At 38.6% G+C, this 19,669-nt stretch overlaps 1 protein-coding gene across 1 annotated transcript; it reads right to left on the bottom strand.

Moving 5' to 3' along the window:
- Positions 1-10,712: 10,712 nt before the first annotated feature.
- LOC132955916 (alpha-N-acetylgalactosaminide alpha-2,6-sialyltransferase 1-like) lies at positions 10,713-17,804 on the bottom strand. Its single transcript, XM_061029009.1, has 9 exons — positions 17,589-17,804; positions 17,219-17,444; positions 16,441-16,603; positions 14,894-15,056; positions 14,131-14,269; positions 13,944-14,047; positions 11,627-11,710; positions 11,250-11,349; positions 10,713-10,907 (listed from the first exon to the last, which is right to left on the bottom strand). The coding sequence occupies exons 1-9, from the start codon at positions 17,687-17,689 to the stop codon at positions 10,713-10,715; spliced, it is 1,275 nt and encodes a 424-aa protein (XP_060884992.1). The 5' UTR covers positions 17,690-17,804.
- Positions 17,805-19,669: the final 1,865 nt, after the last annotated feature.

Below are 19,669 nucleotides of genomic sequence, written 5' to 3'. Positions count from 1 at the left end.
TAGCTCCTTGATCTGATCTGTCCAGTGGATCACAACACCTACAAAGTGTGGTGAACAACTTAGTCAAAAGAATAGAGGAAAAGGCAAAGAAGAAGAACACTTAAAACTGAAGAATAAATGAAGCAGAGGTCTGTTGATGTGACCTTTTTTTAGATTGAGAAAAAATGTCACATCAGCAGACAGCGCTGTAATAAAGCTCTGCCATCATTGCATCTTGTACTTTCATATTGATCATGCAATGCACACAAACAGATAAGGAGAAATATTGTCAGGCTTACTCTCCATTCTTTGCACCAGCTTCTTGTGCTTTCTTGCCTCCTCAGGGCTGCACTGTAGGGCTTCTATTGGGATATACAGCACTGTGTTGCCCATCTTCTTATACACATCATCTGCAGAAAAATAAAATAATATAAAATATTAATACTAAAATATATGCAGTTCTGTAATATTTAGAAATAATGGCCATCCTCTGTAGACTGCCCTGAGTGAATCAGCATCATGGAGTCCGACCTCTATCTAAAACATATTCTATAATCTGTCCTCTGTACGGGAACGTTTTCTTAACTACTTGTAAACTGAAGTCACTTTCTTAAGAATTTTTCAGCAGCAAAGTGATATTCGGGACAAAGTAAGGGTTCTTACATTTAAAAAAAAATAAAAATGTGATCGTATTTTATGACATATATCAAAGAGGAGACCACTCCAAGATCACACCCTCACAAAAGTTGTACAGTTTGTAGAACTTCTACATATTGTTAAAAGAAACCTGTGTCGCTCTCCCTTTTCTCTGAGGTACCCACCCGAGAGGCAGGCCAGGAAGCAGTGCATGTTGTTGGCATAGTTGTCTTTGATGCTCTTCTGGCTGTAGGTTGAGAGGGCGACTGGCGGTGCATGCAAACAGATCATTTCATGGAGCAGCCTTTGGATGGGGTTTTCTCGAAGCATGCCAAACTGTACAGCTGAATCAAATGTCTCTGCTGTGATTATGACCCCTGGTTTGCGGATAAAATAGCACAGCTGCTCCACCACCTGTCCATGTAAAATACATTTTAAAGCCTCTGTACAACCATACAGTACAGGTGTTTTAAATGACTATGTCTTAAAAGACCAGGACGGGTCGTAAATAGATGTAACCATGGTGAAAATGTAAGACGCAATAAATTTTAAGCACAAACAAGTATGATAACTGCCCGAACAGGTTCTAAAAAATGAACAGGGTATTGGAGCTGTCAGTCAAACAAACCTGTCCTAATGCACATATTACTGAGAAGTGGTCTAATCAAGGTCTAATCACTTACATATGTGTTAATGTACAGGGCTTTAACGGTTTGTTGGTTAGGCAAATAAAATATCTCTCTCTACAACCCTCCCAACTTTTCACCAATTTGTCATGTGCCCTACCAGAGACAATAAAACACTGGATTTACTGTATGCAAACATACAGGATGCATACAGATCCACAGCCCTCCCTCCCCTTGGTAGGTCAGACCATAACCTGGTTCTGCTTAGTCCCACCTACACACCCATTGTTCAACGGCAACCGGTAACCACGAGGACAGGAATAATGTGGTACCTACTAGGGAGGTGAGGTGCTCTGCAAACAATAAACCCTGGACCCACCAGTGATTTAAAATGTCTGCTAAATAAAAAGAAGAAGGCATTCAGGGACGGTGACAGTGAGTTGCTGAAGAGCGTACAGAGGGAGTTGAGGGTGAGGCTGAGAGAAAACAAGGAGGCATACAGGAGGAAGCTGGAGAGCAAGCGCCAGCAGAACAACATGAGGGATGTGTGGCACGGTATGAAAACCATAACCGGCTTCAAGGTGAAAGGAAATCAGGCAGAAGGTAGTCAGGAAAGGGCCAATGAGCTGAACGTGTTCTTCAATAGGTTCAGCACGAGGTCCCCAAGAAACCCTCTCCCTCTGCCCTCAATGACTACAGACCAGTTGCCCTAACATCGCACATCATGAAGGCACTTGAGAGGCTGGTCTTGGCCCACCTGAGACCACAGGTGACCAGCTACCTGGACCCATTGCAGTTTGCATACTGCCCAAGGGTGGGGGTTGAGGACGCCATCATCTACCTACTCCACAGAGCCCACTCTCACACAGACAAGTCTGGTAGCACTGTGAGGATTATGTTTTTTTGATTTTTTTAAGTGCTTTTAACACCATACAGCCAGTGCTGCTACATGAGAAGCTGGAGCTGATGCAGGTAGACACCACCACAACATTATGGATTACCTGACTGACAGACCACAGTTTGTGAGGCCGGGGAGGTCTGTGTCTGAGCGGGCGGTCAGTGGCATAGGAGCGCCGCAGGGGACTGTGCTGTCCCCTTTCCTCTTCACACTATACACCTCAGACTTCCAGTACAACTCTGAGGCTTGTCACTTACAGAAGTTCTCAGATGATACTGCGGTAGTAGGGTGCATCAGTGGTGGAGAGGAGACAGAATACAGGCAGCTGGTGGATATTTTTGTTGCATGGAGTTGGAAGAACCACCTGGTGTTAAATGTAACAAAGACCAAGGAAATGGTGGTGGACTTTAGGAGGGACAGGCCTGAGCTAAGCACCATCTCTATCCTTGGGGATGAGGTGCAGGTGGTGGAGTTCTATAAATACTTGGGGGTGCACATGAACAATAAACTGGACTGGAAGCACCACACAGAGGCCGTCTACAAGAAGGGTCAGAGCAGACTCTACTTCTTGAGGAAGCTTAGGTCTTTTAATGTGTGCAGCAAAATGTTGTCCATGTTTTATCAGACTGTTGTGGCAAGTGCCATTTTCTTTGCAGCCGTCTGTTGGGGCAGCAGCAGCATCGGGGCTTGTGACTCTAAAAAGCTTAACAAGCTGATAAGGAGGGCTGGCTCTGTGCTGGGGACTCGCTGTGGAGCCCCCTGGAGGTGGTGTTGGGGAGAAGGATGATACAGAAACTGTTGAACATTATGGACAATAACATGAATCCCTTACACAATCTCGTGTGTGAACAAAAGAGTGTTTTTAGTGGGACAGATTTAAAAATACTTTTTTACCTACTGCAATTGCACTTTATAACGACTCCCCTTTAACTAAGGACAGAAGACATTTAAACTTTTAAACTTTAGCCTGAGCTGCGTATATCAAACTGTATTTTGCACCTGTATATTTGCACACTTGACTGCTTTTTTTATAATAATTCTTTATTTATCTATCATACTATGCACCGGAAGAGCTAGTGTTTTGTACTGTTATCTATGAGTAACAGCTACTTATACACATGGACCATCCATACCACTTTTTTTTATCCTGGCTATGTATTGTGGGCTCATGTTTTTTGTATGGGTGGGATATGTATGTATATATGTGTTGTGTTGTGTTGTGTGTTTGTATGTATGCTGGCTGCTGGAACACCTAAATGTCCCTGCTGGGATGAATAAAGTATATCTTATCTTATCTTTATCTTAAAACTAAAGAATTAAACAAAATAAAACAACACATGAAGGATGAAAAGGAGAGCACTCCAGCTTTTAAGAGAAGTATCAAGCTTTCTCTGATGGGATCGGGCAAGCACATGCTCAGTTTTTCTTAGAATTTAGGATTGAATGTGAAAAGTCAAGCTTTACCTGTACAGGTATGGAGTATTCCACCCTCAGCTTGGAGTCAGTGTCCAGGTACACCACCATGGTTGTGATTGTGTCGTCAAAAATGAATTGATCCAAAGCCCTCTCATTCTCCTCTGTCCACAACTCCTATGTTACACCAGGAAGAGCCACACATCGGATAAACAACTTCCGTTGGACGAAGAGATGACAGAAGAGGTCGTAAAAGGAGACATTTTTTTTTTTTTACATTTAAATAAATAATTAGAGTAAAAGTTACAGATCATTATGAATTACTCTGCTTTACCAGACAAATGGTCCTGGAGTATTCGTTGTCCATTTCTTCGTTGGGTTTACTTCAATAGTATTTACCTGAAAGTTACAGCTTGTAAGCAACTCACCTCTACCTCCTGCTCAACCTTTAGCCTGCCTCCAAACTAACAAAACCCATTACAAGCGTATAAGTAGGCAAACAGAAGACAATAAAATAAAAGTTATTAACTTGGTTCAAATAAAATACACATCACAAAATCACACATTTGGTTACTTTTTGGGTACCACAACAACGTCCAGAGCGGAAGCCACTTGTCCAGACCACAGGTGCAAAACCGAATTCTGTGACCTGTCAAATTCTGCAACCTTAGACACTTCCAGGCGCCATAAATTAGAGATTTTTATTAAAACATTTAAAAAAAAAAAAAAAAAATCATATTTGACACTGAATTATAAAATTATTTTTTTTGCAAGAAAATGCTAACAAACTAAATGTAGAAACAGAAACATTTTAAGACAAAATAAAAATGAAGAGTTGCAAACTTGTGTGTATGCGTTTTGCAGTAAAGAACTTATCAAACAAACTAAAAAATGGACACCACAATCCGCTCTCCATTACCTCAACAGATCACTAACACTTTATATACATGTTTTGTTATAATGTACAAACACTGTAGAGTAATAACAAGTATTTGCTGCTCAGACGTCTGAAAGAGTAACAAATCTAATCCTGTACTGATTTTAAAAGAGGAGATTCTTAACAGTTTGCATGGTCAGCTCATGGTGGATTCAACAGTTTATATGCGGCACATGCAAATTGTTAGCAAAATTCCCTCAATTGTAATTTTAAAAAAATGTGTTGTTATGATCCCTTTTTCTTAATCACTGGTTATACCATCTGAAGAGTGTTTTTACTCTATGACAAATCTCTGTGGTGTATAAAGAGAATAAAGTCCTTGCAGTAGCTCTAATAAAACAGCAGATGGTGGTATTTATTTTATGTAGGCTACTTTAAAATACATTTCTAAAAATGTACTAAATTTGAACTGTTCTAAAAAGTTAAAGAGTTTTAAAAATATCCAATTTACCCATATGTTTTATTCATATAGGCTACTTATGTTGATGTTTTGATGACTTTTGCACAGACAGACAGTCAGACAGTCAGACGTGTTGCAGATAGTCATGAAAAATTCCAGCGTTACACAATAACACTTATCTTTATTGTGAATGTTGTGGCCATAAAGATAAGTGGCCTTAAGGGCACACACATTAAGTCAGATTGGAAATGCTCAAGAAAAGTACAGGTAAACAACCTAAAGGTCGTGCTTTAGAAGGGTATGACATTTCATGGGCACCTGACTGCTGTGAACACAAACAAACAAATCGTGTTACTCTGACTTTACCCAGAGTTTCTCCTGCCAGCCCCCCAGTACATTTTCAGAGTAAAGTCAGGTTGAGCCAATGTGAAAACAGAGCAGGAAATATTCATGAAGTGTGAGTGGGAGGGTGATGTTGTATTCTGTGACCCACGCGCCACAATAGACTGTATAGTTGTGCAATCTCAATGCATGTCATGACAATGCAATGACAAGGGCAGTCTGCCTGAAACTTCTAGACATTTTCAGGAGTGCATGTACATGAATGAAAACAGCTTAAGATTCTGCATCTGGAACAAACAGAAATATAGGAAAATGTGGAATTAAGTGCAGTTTATTAATTTTGGGGTATTGAGGCATATTCCTAGAAAAGCACAAGTAGTTCAAAACCATGTAATACAATACAAAACTATAAAATACAAAACAAAGCACCTGATTGTCCCTGAAGGAAAATGTTGTTGGACAAATGTAAAGCATGGGAGGCTAAATGACGCATCTTCTATTGAGCTGAAAGCCATGATTTGAATGTTCAAACTAGATAACCCCAACAAACCACCGTTGCATCATCTTTGTAGCATCCAGACCAATTTGCATTTTGATATTCGATAGATCCAGAAATACTGTCGATGTTCTTTTCTATCTATATCCTGATGGTACCTGTTCTTTTTTATCTATATCCTGATGCTACCTGTTCTTTTTTATCTATATCCTGATGGTACATGTTCTTTTTTATCTATATCCTGATGGTACATGTTCTCTTATCTATATCCTTTTGGTACATGTTCTCTTATCTATATCCTGATGCTACCTGTTCTTTTTTATCTATATCCTGATGGTACATGTTCTCTTATCTATATCCTTTTGGTACATGTTCTCTTATCTATATCCTGATGGTACCTGTTCTTTTTTATCTATATCCTGATGGTACCTGTTCTTTTTTATCTATATCCTGATGGTACCTGTTCTTTTTTATCTATATCCTGATGGTACCTGTTCTTTTTTATCTATATCCTGATGGTACCTGTTCTTTTTTATCTATATCCTGATGGTACCTGTTCTCTTTTATCTATATCCTGATGGTACCTGTTCTTTTTTATCTATATCCTGATGGTACATGTTCTTTTTTATCTATATCCTGATGGTACATGTTCTCTTATCTATATCCTTTTGGTACATGTTCTTTTTTATCTATATCCTGATGGTACATGTTCTTTTTTATCTATATCCTGATGGTACATGTTCTTTTTTATCTATATCCTGATGGTACATGTTCTCTTATCTATATCCTGATGGTACCTGTTCTTTTTTATCTATATCCTGATGGTACATGTTCTCTTATCTATATCCTGATGGTACATGTTCTTTTTTATCTATATCCTGATGGTACATGTTCTCTTATCTATATCCTGATGGTACATGTTCTCTTATCTATATCCTGATGGTACATGTTCTTTTTTATCTATATCCTGATGGTACATGTTCTTTTTTATCTATATCCTGATGGTACATGTTCTTTTTTATCTATATCCTGATGGTACATGTTCTTTTTTATCTATATCCTGATGGTACATGTTCTTTTTTATCTATATCCTGATGGTACATGTTCTTTTTTATCTATATCCTGATGGTACATGTTCTTTTTTATCTATATCCTGATGGTACATGTTCTCTTATCTATATCCTGATGGTACATGTTCTCTTATCTATATCCTGATGGTACATGTTCTTTTTTATCTATATCCTGATGGTACATGTTCTTTTTTATCTATATCCTGATGGTACATGTTCTTTTTTATCTATATCCTGATGCTACCTGTTCTTTTTTATCTATATCCTGATGGTACATGTTCTTTTTTATCTATATCCTGATGGTACATGTTCTTTTTTATCTATATCCTGATGCTACCTGTTCTTTTTTATCTATATCCTGATGCTACCTGTTCTTTTTTATCTATATCCTGATGGTACATGTTCTTTTTTATCTATATCCTGATGGTACATGTTCTTTTTTATCTATATCCTGATGCTACCTGTTCTTTTTTATCTATATCCTGATGGTACATGTTCTTTTTTATCTATATCCTGATGCTACCTGTTCTTTTTTATCTATATCCTGATGGTACATGTTCTCTTATCTATATCCTGATGGTACATGTTCTCTTATCTATATCCTGATGGTACATGTTCTCTTATCTATATCCTGATGGTACATGTTCTCTTATCTATATCCTGATGGTACATGTTCTCTTATCTATATCCTGATGGTACATGTTCTTTTTTATCTATATCCTGATGGTACATGTTCTTTTTTTTAATCTATATCCTGATGGTACATGTTCTCTTTTATCTATATCCTGATGGTACATGTTCTCTTTTATCTATATCCTGATGGTACATGTTCTCTTATCTATATCCTGATGGTACATGTTCTCTTATCTATATCCTGATGGTACATGTTCTCTTATCTATATCCTGATGGTACATGTTCTCTTTTATCTATATCCTGATGGTACATGTTCTCTTATCTATATCCTGATGGTACATGTTCTCTTATCTATATCCTGATGGTACATGTTCTCTTATCTATATCCTGATGGTACATGTTCTCTTATCTATATCCTGATGGTACATGTTCTTTTTTATCTATATCCTGATGGTACATGTTCTCTTTTATCTATATCCTGATGGTACATGTTCTCTTATCTATATCCTGATGGTACATGTTCTTTTTTATCTATATCCTGATGGTACATGTTCTTTTTTTTATCTATATCCTGATGGTACATGTTCTCTTATCTATATCCTGATGGTACATGTTCTCTTATCTATATCCTGATGGTACATGTTCTTTTTTATCTATATCCTGATGGTACATGTTCTCTTTTATCTATATCCTGATGGTACATGTTCTCTTTTATCTATATCCTGATGGTACATGTTCTCTTATCTATATCCTGATGGTACATGTTCTCTTTTATCTATATCCTGATGGTACATGTTCTTTTTTATCCATATCCTGATGGTACATGTTCTCTCTTATCTATATCCTGATGGTACATGTTCTTTTTTTTATCTATATCCGGATGGTACATGTTCTTTTTTATCTATATCCTGATGGTACATGTTCTTTTTTATCCATATCCTGATGGTACATGTTCTTTTTTATCCATATCCTGATGGCACATGTTCTCTTATCTATATCCTGATGGTACATGTTCTTTTTTTTATCTATATCCGGATGGTACATGTTCTTTTTTATCTATATCCTGATGGTACATGTTCTTTTTTATCCATATCCTGATGGTACGTGTTCTTTTTTATCCATATCCTGATGGCACATGTTCTCTTTTATCTACAGTGGGTACGGAAAGTATTCAGACCGCTTTACATTTTTCACTCTGTTTCATTGCAGCCATTTGCTAAAATCAAAAAAGTTCATTTTATTTCTCATTAATGTACACTCAGCACCCCATCTTGACAGAAAAAAAACAGAAATGTAGAAATTTTGGCAAATTTATTAAAAAAGAAAAACTGAAATATCACATGGTCATAAGTATTCAGACCCTTTGCTGTGACACTCATATTTAACTCACATGCTGTCCATTTCTTCTGATCCTCCTTGAGATGGTTCTGCTCCTTCATTGGAGTCCAGCTGTGTTTAATTAAACTGATTGGACTTGATTAGGAAAGGCACACACCTGTCTATATAAGACCTTACAGCTCACAGTGCATGTCAGAGCAAATGAGAATCATGAGGTTGAAGGAACTGCCCAAGGAGCTCAGAGACAGAATTGTGGCAAGGCACAGATCTGGCCAAGGTTACAGAAGAATTTCTGCAGCACTCAAGGTTCCTAAAAGCACAGTGGCCTCCATAATCCTTAAATGGAAGAAGTTTGGGACGACCAGAACTCTTCCTAGACCTGGCCGTCCAGCCAAACTGAGCAATCGTGGGAGAAGAGCCCAAAGATCACTGTGGCTGAGCTCCAGAGATGCAGTAGGGAGATGGGAGAAAGTTCCACAAAGTCAACTATCACTGCAGCCCTCCACCAGTCGGGGCTTTATGGCAGAGTGGCCCGACGGAAGCCTCTCCTCAGTGCAAGACATATGAAAGCCCGCATAGAGTTTGCCAAAAAACACATGAAGGACTCCCAGACTATGAGAAAGAAGATTCTCTGGTCTGATGAGACCAAGATTGAACTTTTTGGCTTTAATTCTAAGCGGTATGTGTGGAGAAAACCAGGCACTGCTCATCACCTGCCCAATACAATCCCAACAGTGAAACATGGTGGTGGCAGCATCATGCTATGGGGGTGTTCTTCAGCTGCAGGGACAGGACGACTGGTTGCAATTGAAGGAAAGATGAATGCGGCCAAGTACAGAGATATCCTGGAAGAAAACATCTTCCAGAGTGCTCAGGACCTCAGACTGGGCCGACGGTTCACCTTCCAACAAGACAATGACCCTAAGCACACAGCTAAAATAACAAAGGAGTGGCTTCGGAACAACTCTGTGACCATTCTTGACTGGCCCAGCCAGAGCCCTGACCTAAACCCAATTGAGCATCTCTGGAGAGACCTGAAAATGGCTGTCCACCAACGTTCATCATCCAACCTGACAGAACTGGAGAGGATCTGCAAGGAAGACTGGCAGAGGATCCCCAAATCCAGGTGTGAAAAACTTGTTGCATCATTCCCAAGAAGACTCATGGCTGTACTAGCTCAAAAGGGTGCTTCTACTCAATACTGAGCAAAGGGTCTGAATACTTATGACCATGTGATATTTCAGTTTTTATTTTTTAATAAATTTGCAAACATTTCTACATTTCTGTTTTTTTTCTGTCAAGATGGGGTGCTGAGTGTACATTAATGAGAAATAAAATGAACTTTTTTGATTTTAGCAAATGGCTGCAATGTCAGAGTGAAAAATGTAAAGGGGTCTGAATACTTTCCGTACCCACTGTATATCCTGATGGTACCTGTTCTTTTTTTTTTTATCTATATCCTGATGGTACATGTTCTTTTTTTATCTATATCTTGATGGTACATGTTCTCTTTCATCTATATCCTGATGGTACATGTTCTTTTTTATCTATATCCTGATGGTACATGTCCTTCCTTTCATTTAATGGCCTTCTTTCTTATGTCCACTTTATTAAGGCTGCTTACATTGTAGGTTTCAGATCTCTGAATGCACCTGAGAGTTCACTGCATTTTAAACCCATACCTTTGCTAAAACTGATGCAGTATTATAAATACAAGTCTTCCAACTAAAATACTTATATTGTGCTGTATTAAGGTGGAACCTGAACGTTTTAGGTAGGCACCTCATGTCGTTTCTCCCTTTTAATAAACCTTTGGTACTTTAACTCCCCGCCCGAGAGAGAACGAGTCCTCTCTTACTGAAACACCTTCAGTAGAGATTTGACTGCTACAGTAACAAACTGTCAAACAGTTTGATTATCTTTCATGGAAGTGTAACAAAATGCTATGCAATCCCCGTTCCTGAGTCCGGTCTTTGGTAAAGTCTCATTATTTTGGTGTCATGAAGTTTTTTCCATTCATTCTTCTCCAATATATAGTCATGGTTGATAAAGAAAATGACATTTGTTTTAACACTGTTCTCAAAGTAGTAGTTGTTGTATTTCTTGAAGTCCTCCGTAATGAATCCGTACGCGCTCACCTGAAAGTGACAAATCACAGAAGAGGGGAAATGGATTAAAACTTCAGGGTTTGTTCAAAGCTTGTTTTTCTAATTATCATACATTGTACCTGGTGACTAACACCAACAAAGAATTCATGGTTTTTACAGGAGTAGTTTGGGACAATTAAGAAATCAGTGCATGTGGACAAGAAATAGTCCCTTATAACTAATGGAACAATGTATGAATGGATTAGTGTTGTACTTACTCTCTGATGTACGTCACTTTGGATAAAAGCGTCTGCTAAGTGTAATTGTAACCTTTCTAAAAGGTTTACCTATAATTGGCATTTGGACGAGTTGATGTAGGAAAAGGTAACTTACAATGTCACATGTGTGCAGAGCCAAGAAGAGAGTAAATGCCCCGTTGGTCGGTCTGACCAACGGCCAGTACCTGGCGTTCACATTTTTAGACTTTAAGAACCTGTAGGCAATCAACAGTTTGGCAATGAACACAAACATGACAAAAAAATGAAATAGCAAGTAGCAAATGACCAGATAAACTTATTTGGAATACGCTGGCAACTTCATTACTTAGTAACTATAAATATAAATGCCATTTTTGATGATATTAAACCGTTTATAATCATTAAAGCTTATTTCATCTTGTTCAGTTCAACATTTATTTTAAATCAGCTCCCGTCTTTATAGTTCTAAACTAAAAGGGGGGGGGGTCTGTGAAAATATGAAGGTAGGCCAACCTGTTTCGTATGTATCTGAGGAAATCCGGGTGCAGAACATAAAAGCGACTCTCCTCAAACGGTTCGCTGTAGAACGTCCATGGCCTTGAGGATTTGAATAAGGGAGAGGTAAAAAAAACAAAACATTTATAACATGAGACATCACACTGTTGGTTATTTCCTGTATCTGACTCTGTGACTACTGCCAAAAACCAATAAAGAAATGAGCTTTAGAAACCAAAACTGTATTTTTGAGGTTATGTGTAATATTGTTAAATTGAGGTTTTGATATAATAACAGACTTCAGCGATGAAAGAGGACTCTGTTGGTTCTTGTCCGTACAGAGGCATTAATACTCTTGGTAGACTGAGTCAAACAGGATAATGAAAGCCTTTTTGTTACTTTGTTTTCTGTATGACTCAGTAGTTAATCTGCTGCTCTAGTTGCCGTCAGCAGGGGTTAAGATGCCGGTGGATGGCGGCCTCGTCACCGCACTGCAATACAAAGTTTTGACTGAAAGAGTCAGTGAAAAGACTAAAGAGTTCCAACCAAGTAATTTCATTATTTGTAAGGCAGGTCCTCCACATAGACCGTTGAAAACATGAATGTGGTCTCTGTGACCAAACCCATTGGTTTTTGAAGAGGCGTGATGAAGCCCCACAGTTCATATTGGAAATGCTGACTCTACTTAACTTTTTACTACTCTACTTTTAACTTTTTCTACTTAAATCTTCCACACACCTAAAAATAACCTAAAACGCAAGTACAAAAAAAAAATCATAATCCTTTACAGTTTGAACCACTAAAGAAATTATCTTTGTAGACCAAAGCAGTTTTTTACTGGGTTGTACATTTTACTCAAACACGGTTTCTGTCATTAATTATTTGGTGCTCTAAATTAGGTATCAAACACCATGACCATGGCTGTGTCCCAATCCACATACTAATGTACTGCCTCCTAAATAATCAGACAGTATATACACTGCATAATAACCCGACTGTGCAGTTAGCAACACTCTAAACTATGGATAATGTGACGTACTCCAGGTCCGAGCTAGGTTTGATAAGGTAGCATTAAACTTGACCGTCGGTCGGTAAATAGAATTTAACAATATAAATCTTTTTTTACCAATACGACTACGTAGTCGTTTACGACTTTTTTTGTTTAGTAAAAAAAAAAAATGGTTTCAGACAGAGCTCAACTCAGTCTTCAGTAAAGACGTTCCTTGTCATACAGTTTTTTTCGTTAATTTAATATTAAATTGCTTTGAGGAGGAAAAAGAGTTTGAAAAATTTCCTGCCACTGATGTGACTGATAATGTGTAATATTGTTAAATTAAGCCTTTAATATAATAGACTTCAGTGATGAAAGGGGACTCTGTTGGTTCTTGTCCATAAAGAGGCATTACTACTCGTGGTAGACTGAGTCAGCAGTCTGTATGACTTCTGTTTTCTGTATGACTCAGCAGTTAATCAGCAGCCGTTAAGATGCCGGTGGATGGATACTAAGTTTTGACTGAAAGAGTCAGTGAAAGGACTCATGTGTTCCATCCGACTACTTTTAATATTGTACTTCCTTAAAGAGCCCATATTATGCCCTTTTTGGGGTTCATATATTTAATCTATGTACCTACTAAAGTATGTTCACAATAGCTAAAGTTCGAAAAAAGTGTCTGTTTTCATGAACTGCCGCTCCATGCACCTGCTCGCTTCTGACTCTCTCTCTAAGGCTCTGAAGTGCCCACGTTCAGAGTCCCCACGTGTGCCAAGTCTGATCTGATTGGTCGGCCTGTTGGCTCTGCCGTAATTGGTCAGTCGCTCAGCACGGTTCTCGGAAATGTCACACCCCTTTTACCATATTGGGAATGCAGCCACTTTGGCTCCGAGGGCCGAGCATAAACATTAGCACCTTAGCACTACTGTGCTACCGCAGGCTACGGCATATCGTGGGCGTGCTACATAAGTTAATGGGCGTGCAACATGAGCTGCTGGGCTTGCCACAACGAGCCAATGGGCTTAGATCAGTGATATCACACTGACAAGACGTCACACTGGCAATTTTTTTTCCCAGGGGGGCTAGAACCGAGCGTTACATGCAGCTAATGCTACAGCTAAGAGGAGGAGGTAGGAGAAGCCGCGTTTCCGTGGACTTTGAATTTTTGCACATAGATGTGCCTAAACATGCACAGGACACTTGGAAAACACACTAAAGAGCATATAAAACCAGAAAAAGCATAACATGGGCCCTGTAAGTACATTCCTCGTTAATGAAAAGTTTTACTAAGCAGGGTGGAAGTTAATTATTGACATTGATAAAATACAAATAGTTTATATTCACCGATGGTTGCGAAATATGCCAGAAGCAACCCTCTGTCTTTTGAGAAGAGCTGTGAGCCAATAATAATCCCTCAATCCCTCAGGAATCATCACGTATTTTATTCCCTACAAATGCAGAAGGGAGACTGATGAGTGCACGGGGTAGAAAACATTACAATATTACACTATTCTTATAGCAGTTTGATTACCTCATCAGAAGGGGCACCTGCGTAGCCGTACTTCTTCAACAAATGGCTTGATGCAGTGATGGAGTGGGCCGTGTGGACATATACATCAGTTCTGTTTCCTACATCCTCCTCATGACCTTTAATGACCGCACCATTCATCCTGCCACACAGAAACATTCAAATGAAAAAGTACCAATGTTATACTGATTTCTAGTTTTATATTGTCATTATATAAATCATGCAAAGCTACTGCAGAGGTTTTTACGATAAAAAAAACACCTCTTCATCTTACACCGGTGTCTGAAAACCCTCGGTTAAGCCTCTGTTTGACACAGGTCATTTCAGGTACTGTCCATTTAGTCATTTCTAATATACATACAACCTAAAATAATGTAGCTTACATATTGAATATTAAATGTACCTAATATCACCGTATACAAGTCAGTGTTGTATATTTGTTGCATGTTATGGCATGTAAAAAAAACATTTTGCATGTAAACATCGAACATATGACAAACAAAAAGCTTAGTAAACACAAAATGATATCCCATTATAGAAATATTGATCTAGCAATTGCAACATTCATTGCAGGTAATGATTTTTTTTCTTCTGAAATATGTAACCTTAGTCGAATGTAAAACGAAAAATTCAAAATCACAAGGTTTAATGTTTAAAATTCCTTCCATGAAAAGATTGTTAAAGCGGTTTGAAACCATTCATACCCAGAAACACAGGTCCCGACAAGAACAAGAACCCTAGATATTGTTCTATCCTTTTATCTTACCGGATAACATAATCGTGACTATTGATCTCTTTCCCCATCTTAGAGCCATTGAGGATCCCTGCTGTGCCCACCACAGCACATCTCACACACCCATTGCTCCCAGGCTTTGGAGGGAATAGTGGCTCATTTGGCTTTGGGATCAACTTCACTGCCTCCATTACATCTGCAAAAAAATAAAATAAATAAAAAACATGCAAAATACAAACACCTTAATCATACAGCTCATAAGAACATTTTTTCTGCATGGAAAACTGAGTAGCATAATGCTAATAACCTCCCTGGAATTTTCAACAATTGTTAGCTTTTCTGACACGAAATACTTGATTCTGATTGGACAGTTAGGCATTGCAACAATCTGATCTATACCTCAATAGCTGATGGTTGCTAACAGATCTTTGCTATGGAATGTGGCTCTAATCAAAGACTCTGGGCGACTGACTGACAGAAATCCACACATCAAGTCAATGAGAGGTCCTACATCTTGGTCATCATTTTCCTCAAAGTTTAGTTTAGAAAGAGAAATATTTTAGTTCCGGGAGGAGCTATTTCTTTGATATGCCAGGTGACCAAAATCCATACACGCTGCTGAGGCCAACGGCAGTCTCAGATAGAAAGGAGGGGTCGAAGAGGACAAGGCTGGAAAGTCAAATTCTTTGTCAAAATAACAGTGATGATGGGTGAGGTGATCCAACTGTATTACGAACAATACAACTTACAATAAAACGTTCAATAATTCAGCCAAAAACTCATTTGACTTTTTGGATTCATCAACAAAAGTAACCTATGTCTATATAAGAATGTTTGAATCACATCTCTTATAGGCCTAATTATTTGAACTAGACATGTATGAATCTGTATGAAGGGTTGTCCAGTGAGGAAGAATACTTCAAATAGTCTAAGCCACAATGTTGGTTAAGTATTTGTAAAGAGAGGGAAGAGTGGTTTGGTGACGAGTGGTCCCCCCACCCCCTTGCTCTCTATCCCTCTTCCTGCATCTTATCCCATCTCTCCCCCTATCCCTTTCCAAGCCCGGTGCAGTCTAGGCCTGTGAAGACTGTTTCGTCATGAGCCGGGGATCCGGCCGAAGATTTCTGCCTTTTAATAAGGCAGTTCTTTTCTTACCACTGTAACTTTTGCTGCTTTGCTAAAGTGCTCATGATGGATAGGCCGGATCTTTGTAACATAGCAATAAGTAAGGTCTTTTACCTGCTCTTTTGTAATGTTAACAGACAAAGAGTAAGGTATTTTACCTGCTTCTTGTAAAGTGTCTCGAGATAACACTTGTTATGAGTTGACGCTATACAAATAAAAATTGACTGATTGATGTGCAGAAAATAAGAGTCAAGTATCCAGATCAAGTAGCCTACATTTAGCCAACAACCACACATAGCATTGATGAAAAACAGGGTTAAAACAAACGGTGTCTGTCTTGAATAAGCTGGATCAGATAAGTGTTAAATCAGTGTTTACATGAAGTATTTTTTATTCTGACTTGGCTTTTATCCTGATTATTTCTAATGTTTAACATTAACTACACAGACACTTACCTTTGTACTTGTGTCCCATGAAACCAAAAGGGTTGTTAAAATGTGACAGCCTGTTCCACTCGCTCATGTTGACGTTGTCCTTATGCATATACAGACGTATGTTAGGAAGGAAAGCCGCCTTGAAGCCTTCATCCTCGGAGTTTCGCAGAGACTGGGCACAAGTCTGAGAATGCAGAATAAATGATTAATTTATTAAACTTAAAAAGGTGCACTATGTATTTTTTAAAGTTGGAGAAGTGAAACAATACTATCCTTTCTTTTCTGAACTAAAAACACAAAATGTATTCAAAGGAAGAACAGGTCCCTTGAACACTGTTTGGAGGTAAAAAGCTACCAGGAGAGTTACGCTTTACGCTTTCACTGTTGAGACCGCCCGCCCCCCCCCATAACTTCTCACATAGCATTTTATCTTCAAACAGTGTTACAGGGACAACATTTTCCTCCGAGGACAGTTTGTGTATAGAGTTATGAACATATACCACAGAATCTGTACACTTCTCCAACTTTCACATTTCTCTACCAAAACTCCCCCAGTGCACCTTTAAAAAAAAAAATAAGGAACATTGATTGTGATAAAGCTGAATCAATTGCTGTATTGAAGTCCCCGAAAAGACATAAAAAAATAAAAATAAGACCAGTAAGCAAACAGAAACACATGCAAGTCACACCGAAGCTCCTGAGCACCATGGCTTTTTTAGCTCGAACTAAAGAAGTACCCACTCCCACAGTGTGAAAACATTTATATTTACTCAGTCCTTTCTAGTACCAACATGCTTACTCGCGGTCTGGGTGGGGCATCCTGGTTATAAACATCTTCAAAATCCCATATTGGAAGCTTCTCGTAGGAACTTATGTTCAGTGGAGGCATGGGAGTCTCGCCCTTTGTAGAATTACCAAGTGTTGTTTTAATCACATCAGGTGGTGAAGTCGAGTTTGCTTTTTTATCCCAGAACTCAAAGTCACCGTCAACAAAAACGCTTCTGTATCCCACCAAAGTAGACGGGCTGAGTTGGACATTTTAGACAAGAGCAATATTCAAGAAGACACACTTGAGTAAAAAAAAAACAGTTGTGCGTTTTCCGACAGAATCAACAACAAGAAGTAACAGACAAAAAAATTAATCTGGAATGAATATGAACACAACATACCTGATGCTTTCTGAGAAAAATCCAAAAGAAACAAGTAACATTAAAAGCACAAGTACGGTTACACACACCAACGAAAAGATCCTGGGAGTGTGGCGCGCCATCCCTGACAGCCACAGGAAAGATGTCCAATTAGCTCAGGTGCGAAGTTTACAGTTTTGTTTGCCTCCCGGATGCTATGGGGACAAAGCCGCACCTGCCGTAGCTACCTGTCGCCCAACCAACCCCTACACCCTCCCCATCCGTGACGGAGTGCACTCCGCCAGAAGTCACACTCTCAGATGAGTGAAGTCTCCTTCATCAAGGTGTAGGGTAGAAATACAGCAGCAGGCTTTGGGACAAACTTCCCTCTCTCAGGTGGAAACAGGAACTGTGTGTTACCATGGTTACTCAGCGGTATCTTGCGGGAACGGCTTTTTTTTTTTTTTTTGCATTCTGTAAAAATATTTATGTAGCCTAGATTATTCTTCTTCTTTAGTAAGTTATATTAGTGTAGACTTATAACAAAACTATTTTACATTTTACCTTCACATACCTTATTTTACCTACATTGTTTATTGTAATTTATAATTTCAGTTAATTTATTGTAATTTCATAGAACAGGGTGTACTAAATTAATGCAAAGACAACATTGTTGAACATCAGAGCAGCAAAAAGTGTATTTTTTTGTTGTTGAATTGAGATTTCGCAAAGACATCAAAAGTAGAAAAATAAGAAATAACTATTAACAGCGAAAAGTTGTCTGCAACATGATTTAATATTCTTTTGTTTTTGCAACAGTCCCTGTAGCCTAAATATAAAAACACTTTACAATAAATAAACATATATTTGATCCTCAATACACATTTGAAGTTGTTAACGTCTGTATGAGGATATCAAATGTCTATCTTAGTTGGAGCAGTGTTTATGCTCACAGGTTGCTGTCTCCATGACGACCGGACACTATAGGTGTTGCACGTGATCCGAAAGTCGGCATCGGTGCACACTCGCTGGTGGAGGGTTTTACAACCCACTACCACTCCACGCTAATTGGTTTGGGACGGACTTAATGTGGCGGACCCTCCGCGACCCTTGGGATGGGCTTCTGCTCAGTCTACCGATGCAGAGAGATTGAATGAACGGGCAGCTGCACACACAGAAACACACACACGCACACTGTCACAGCTATTGGCGTCATTCACCCATTGACTGCCGAAATGTTTGCACCTGTTTTCAAAATGAGGAAAGCCAGGAAGCTCGCGCCAGTTTTTCCAATTAAGCATAATTACATGCCCATATAAGGGCATTAGACTGCATTTCACCGACCGTGTGCCAAACAGAAGTCAGGATCGAAAGGAGAAGTGGGAACAAGTAAGAATTGTCCAAATTATAATCTCAAAACGAACTAGACCTATGAGAAATATTTGAGGAGTTCTGAAACACCTAGAGTTGTAAGTGAAACATTATTTTTTTTATTTAGGCTATTTAATAGTAGGCTATAGTGAACACAAAATCGATAGCCTACTGAACAGGTATTTCAGCAAGAGGGAATGTCTTCTGAATATGAGATCATATCCGCAACATCTCGACCTCGACACGAGTGTGATATTTTATCTAACTCGTCTAACAGCATTTAGAAGATAACAGTATTCTCATTTTTCGCTCCACTAACTCAACTAGTTCCATATTTTTAGCAAGACTAACCTGTTTCCAAATAGGCTATGGTGATTATGATCCCCTAAGTTCGGTCTGTTCGTTGAGTTCATATCCTGTTCAGTTATAACACACATTTGAAGTATGTTAGCCTATATTATTTTTGACCTATTTTAAGTCTTCTACTTTTATATTTTGACTATCACTTTGTTTTTGCTTTTGTTAAACACAATTTTTGAATAAAGCCTGATTTTTGTGTTCTCTTGCCTTGCTCGGTCCACGACATTCGTATAATGGATGATTGTGAGTTACTCAGAAAATGGTGTTCAAATTAAAGAAGGCACACCAGATGAAACAAGTTTGATTTGAGAAGAGAAAACAATTCTCTCAAACAATCAAAATAAGTACCATTTATTCTAAAAGCTGCTTTGAAAGGATGGAAAAAATGAAAG

The sequence above is a fragment of the Labrus mixtus genome, chromosome 21, assembly GCF_963584025.1.
Source record: "Labrus mixtus chromosome 21, fLabMix1.1, whole genome shotgun sequence".
NCBI classification, from domain to species: Eukaryota; Metazoa; Chordata; class Actinopteri; order Labriformes; family Labridae; genus Labrus; species Labrus mixtus.
The sequence above is the reverse complement of the archived record's forward strand: the minus strand, read 5'-3'. Positions and strand labels throughout refer to the sequence as shown.

Excerpts from the sequence above, each read along its gene's own strand:
- LOC132955916 (XM_061029009.1), bottom strand. The coding sequence starts at position 17,689 with ATGGCGCGCCACACTCCCAGGATCTTTTCGTTGGTGTGTGTAACCGTA. Across the intron at positions 15,057-16,440 it reads CATGGGACACAAGTACAAAG|ATGTAATGGAGGCAGTGAAG; the intron begins GTAAGTGTCTGT and ends ATTTTTTTGCAG. Across the intron at positions 11,711-13,943 it reads GGCATATTTCGCAACCATCG|GCCATGGACGTTCTACAGCG; the intron begins GTGAATATAAAC and ends CAAATCCTCAAG.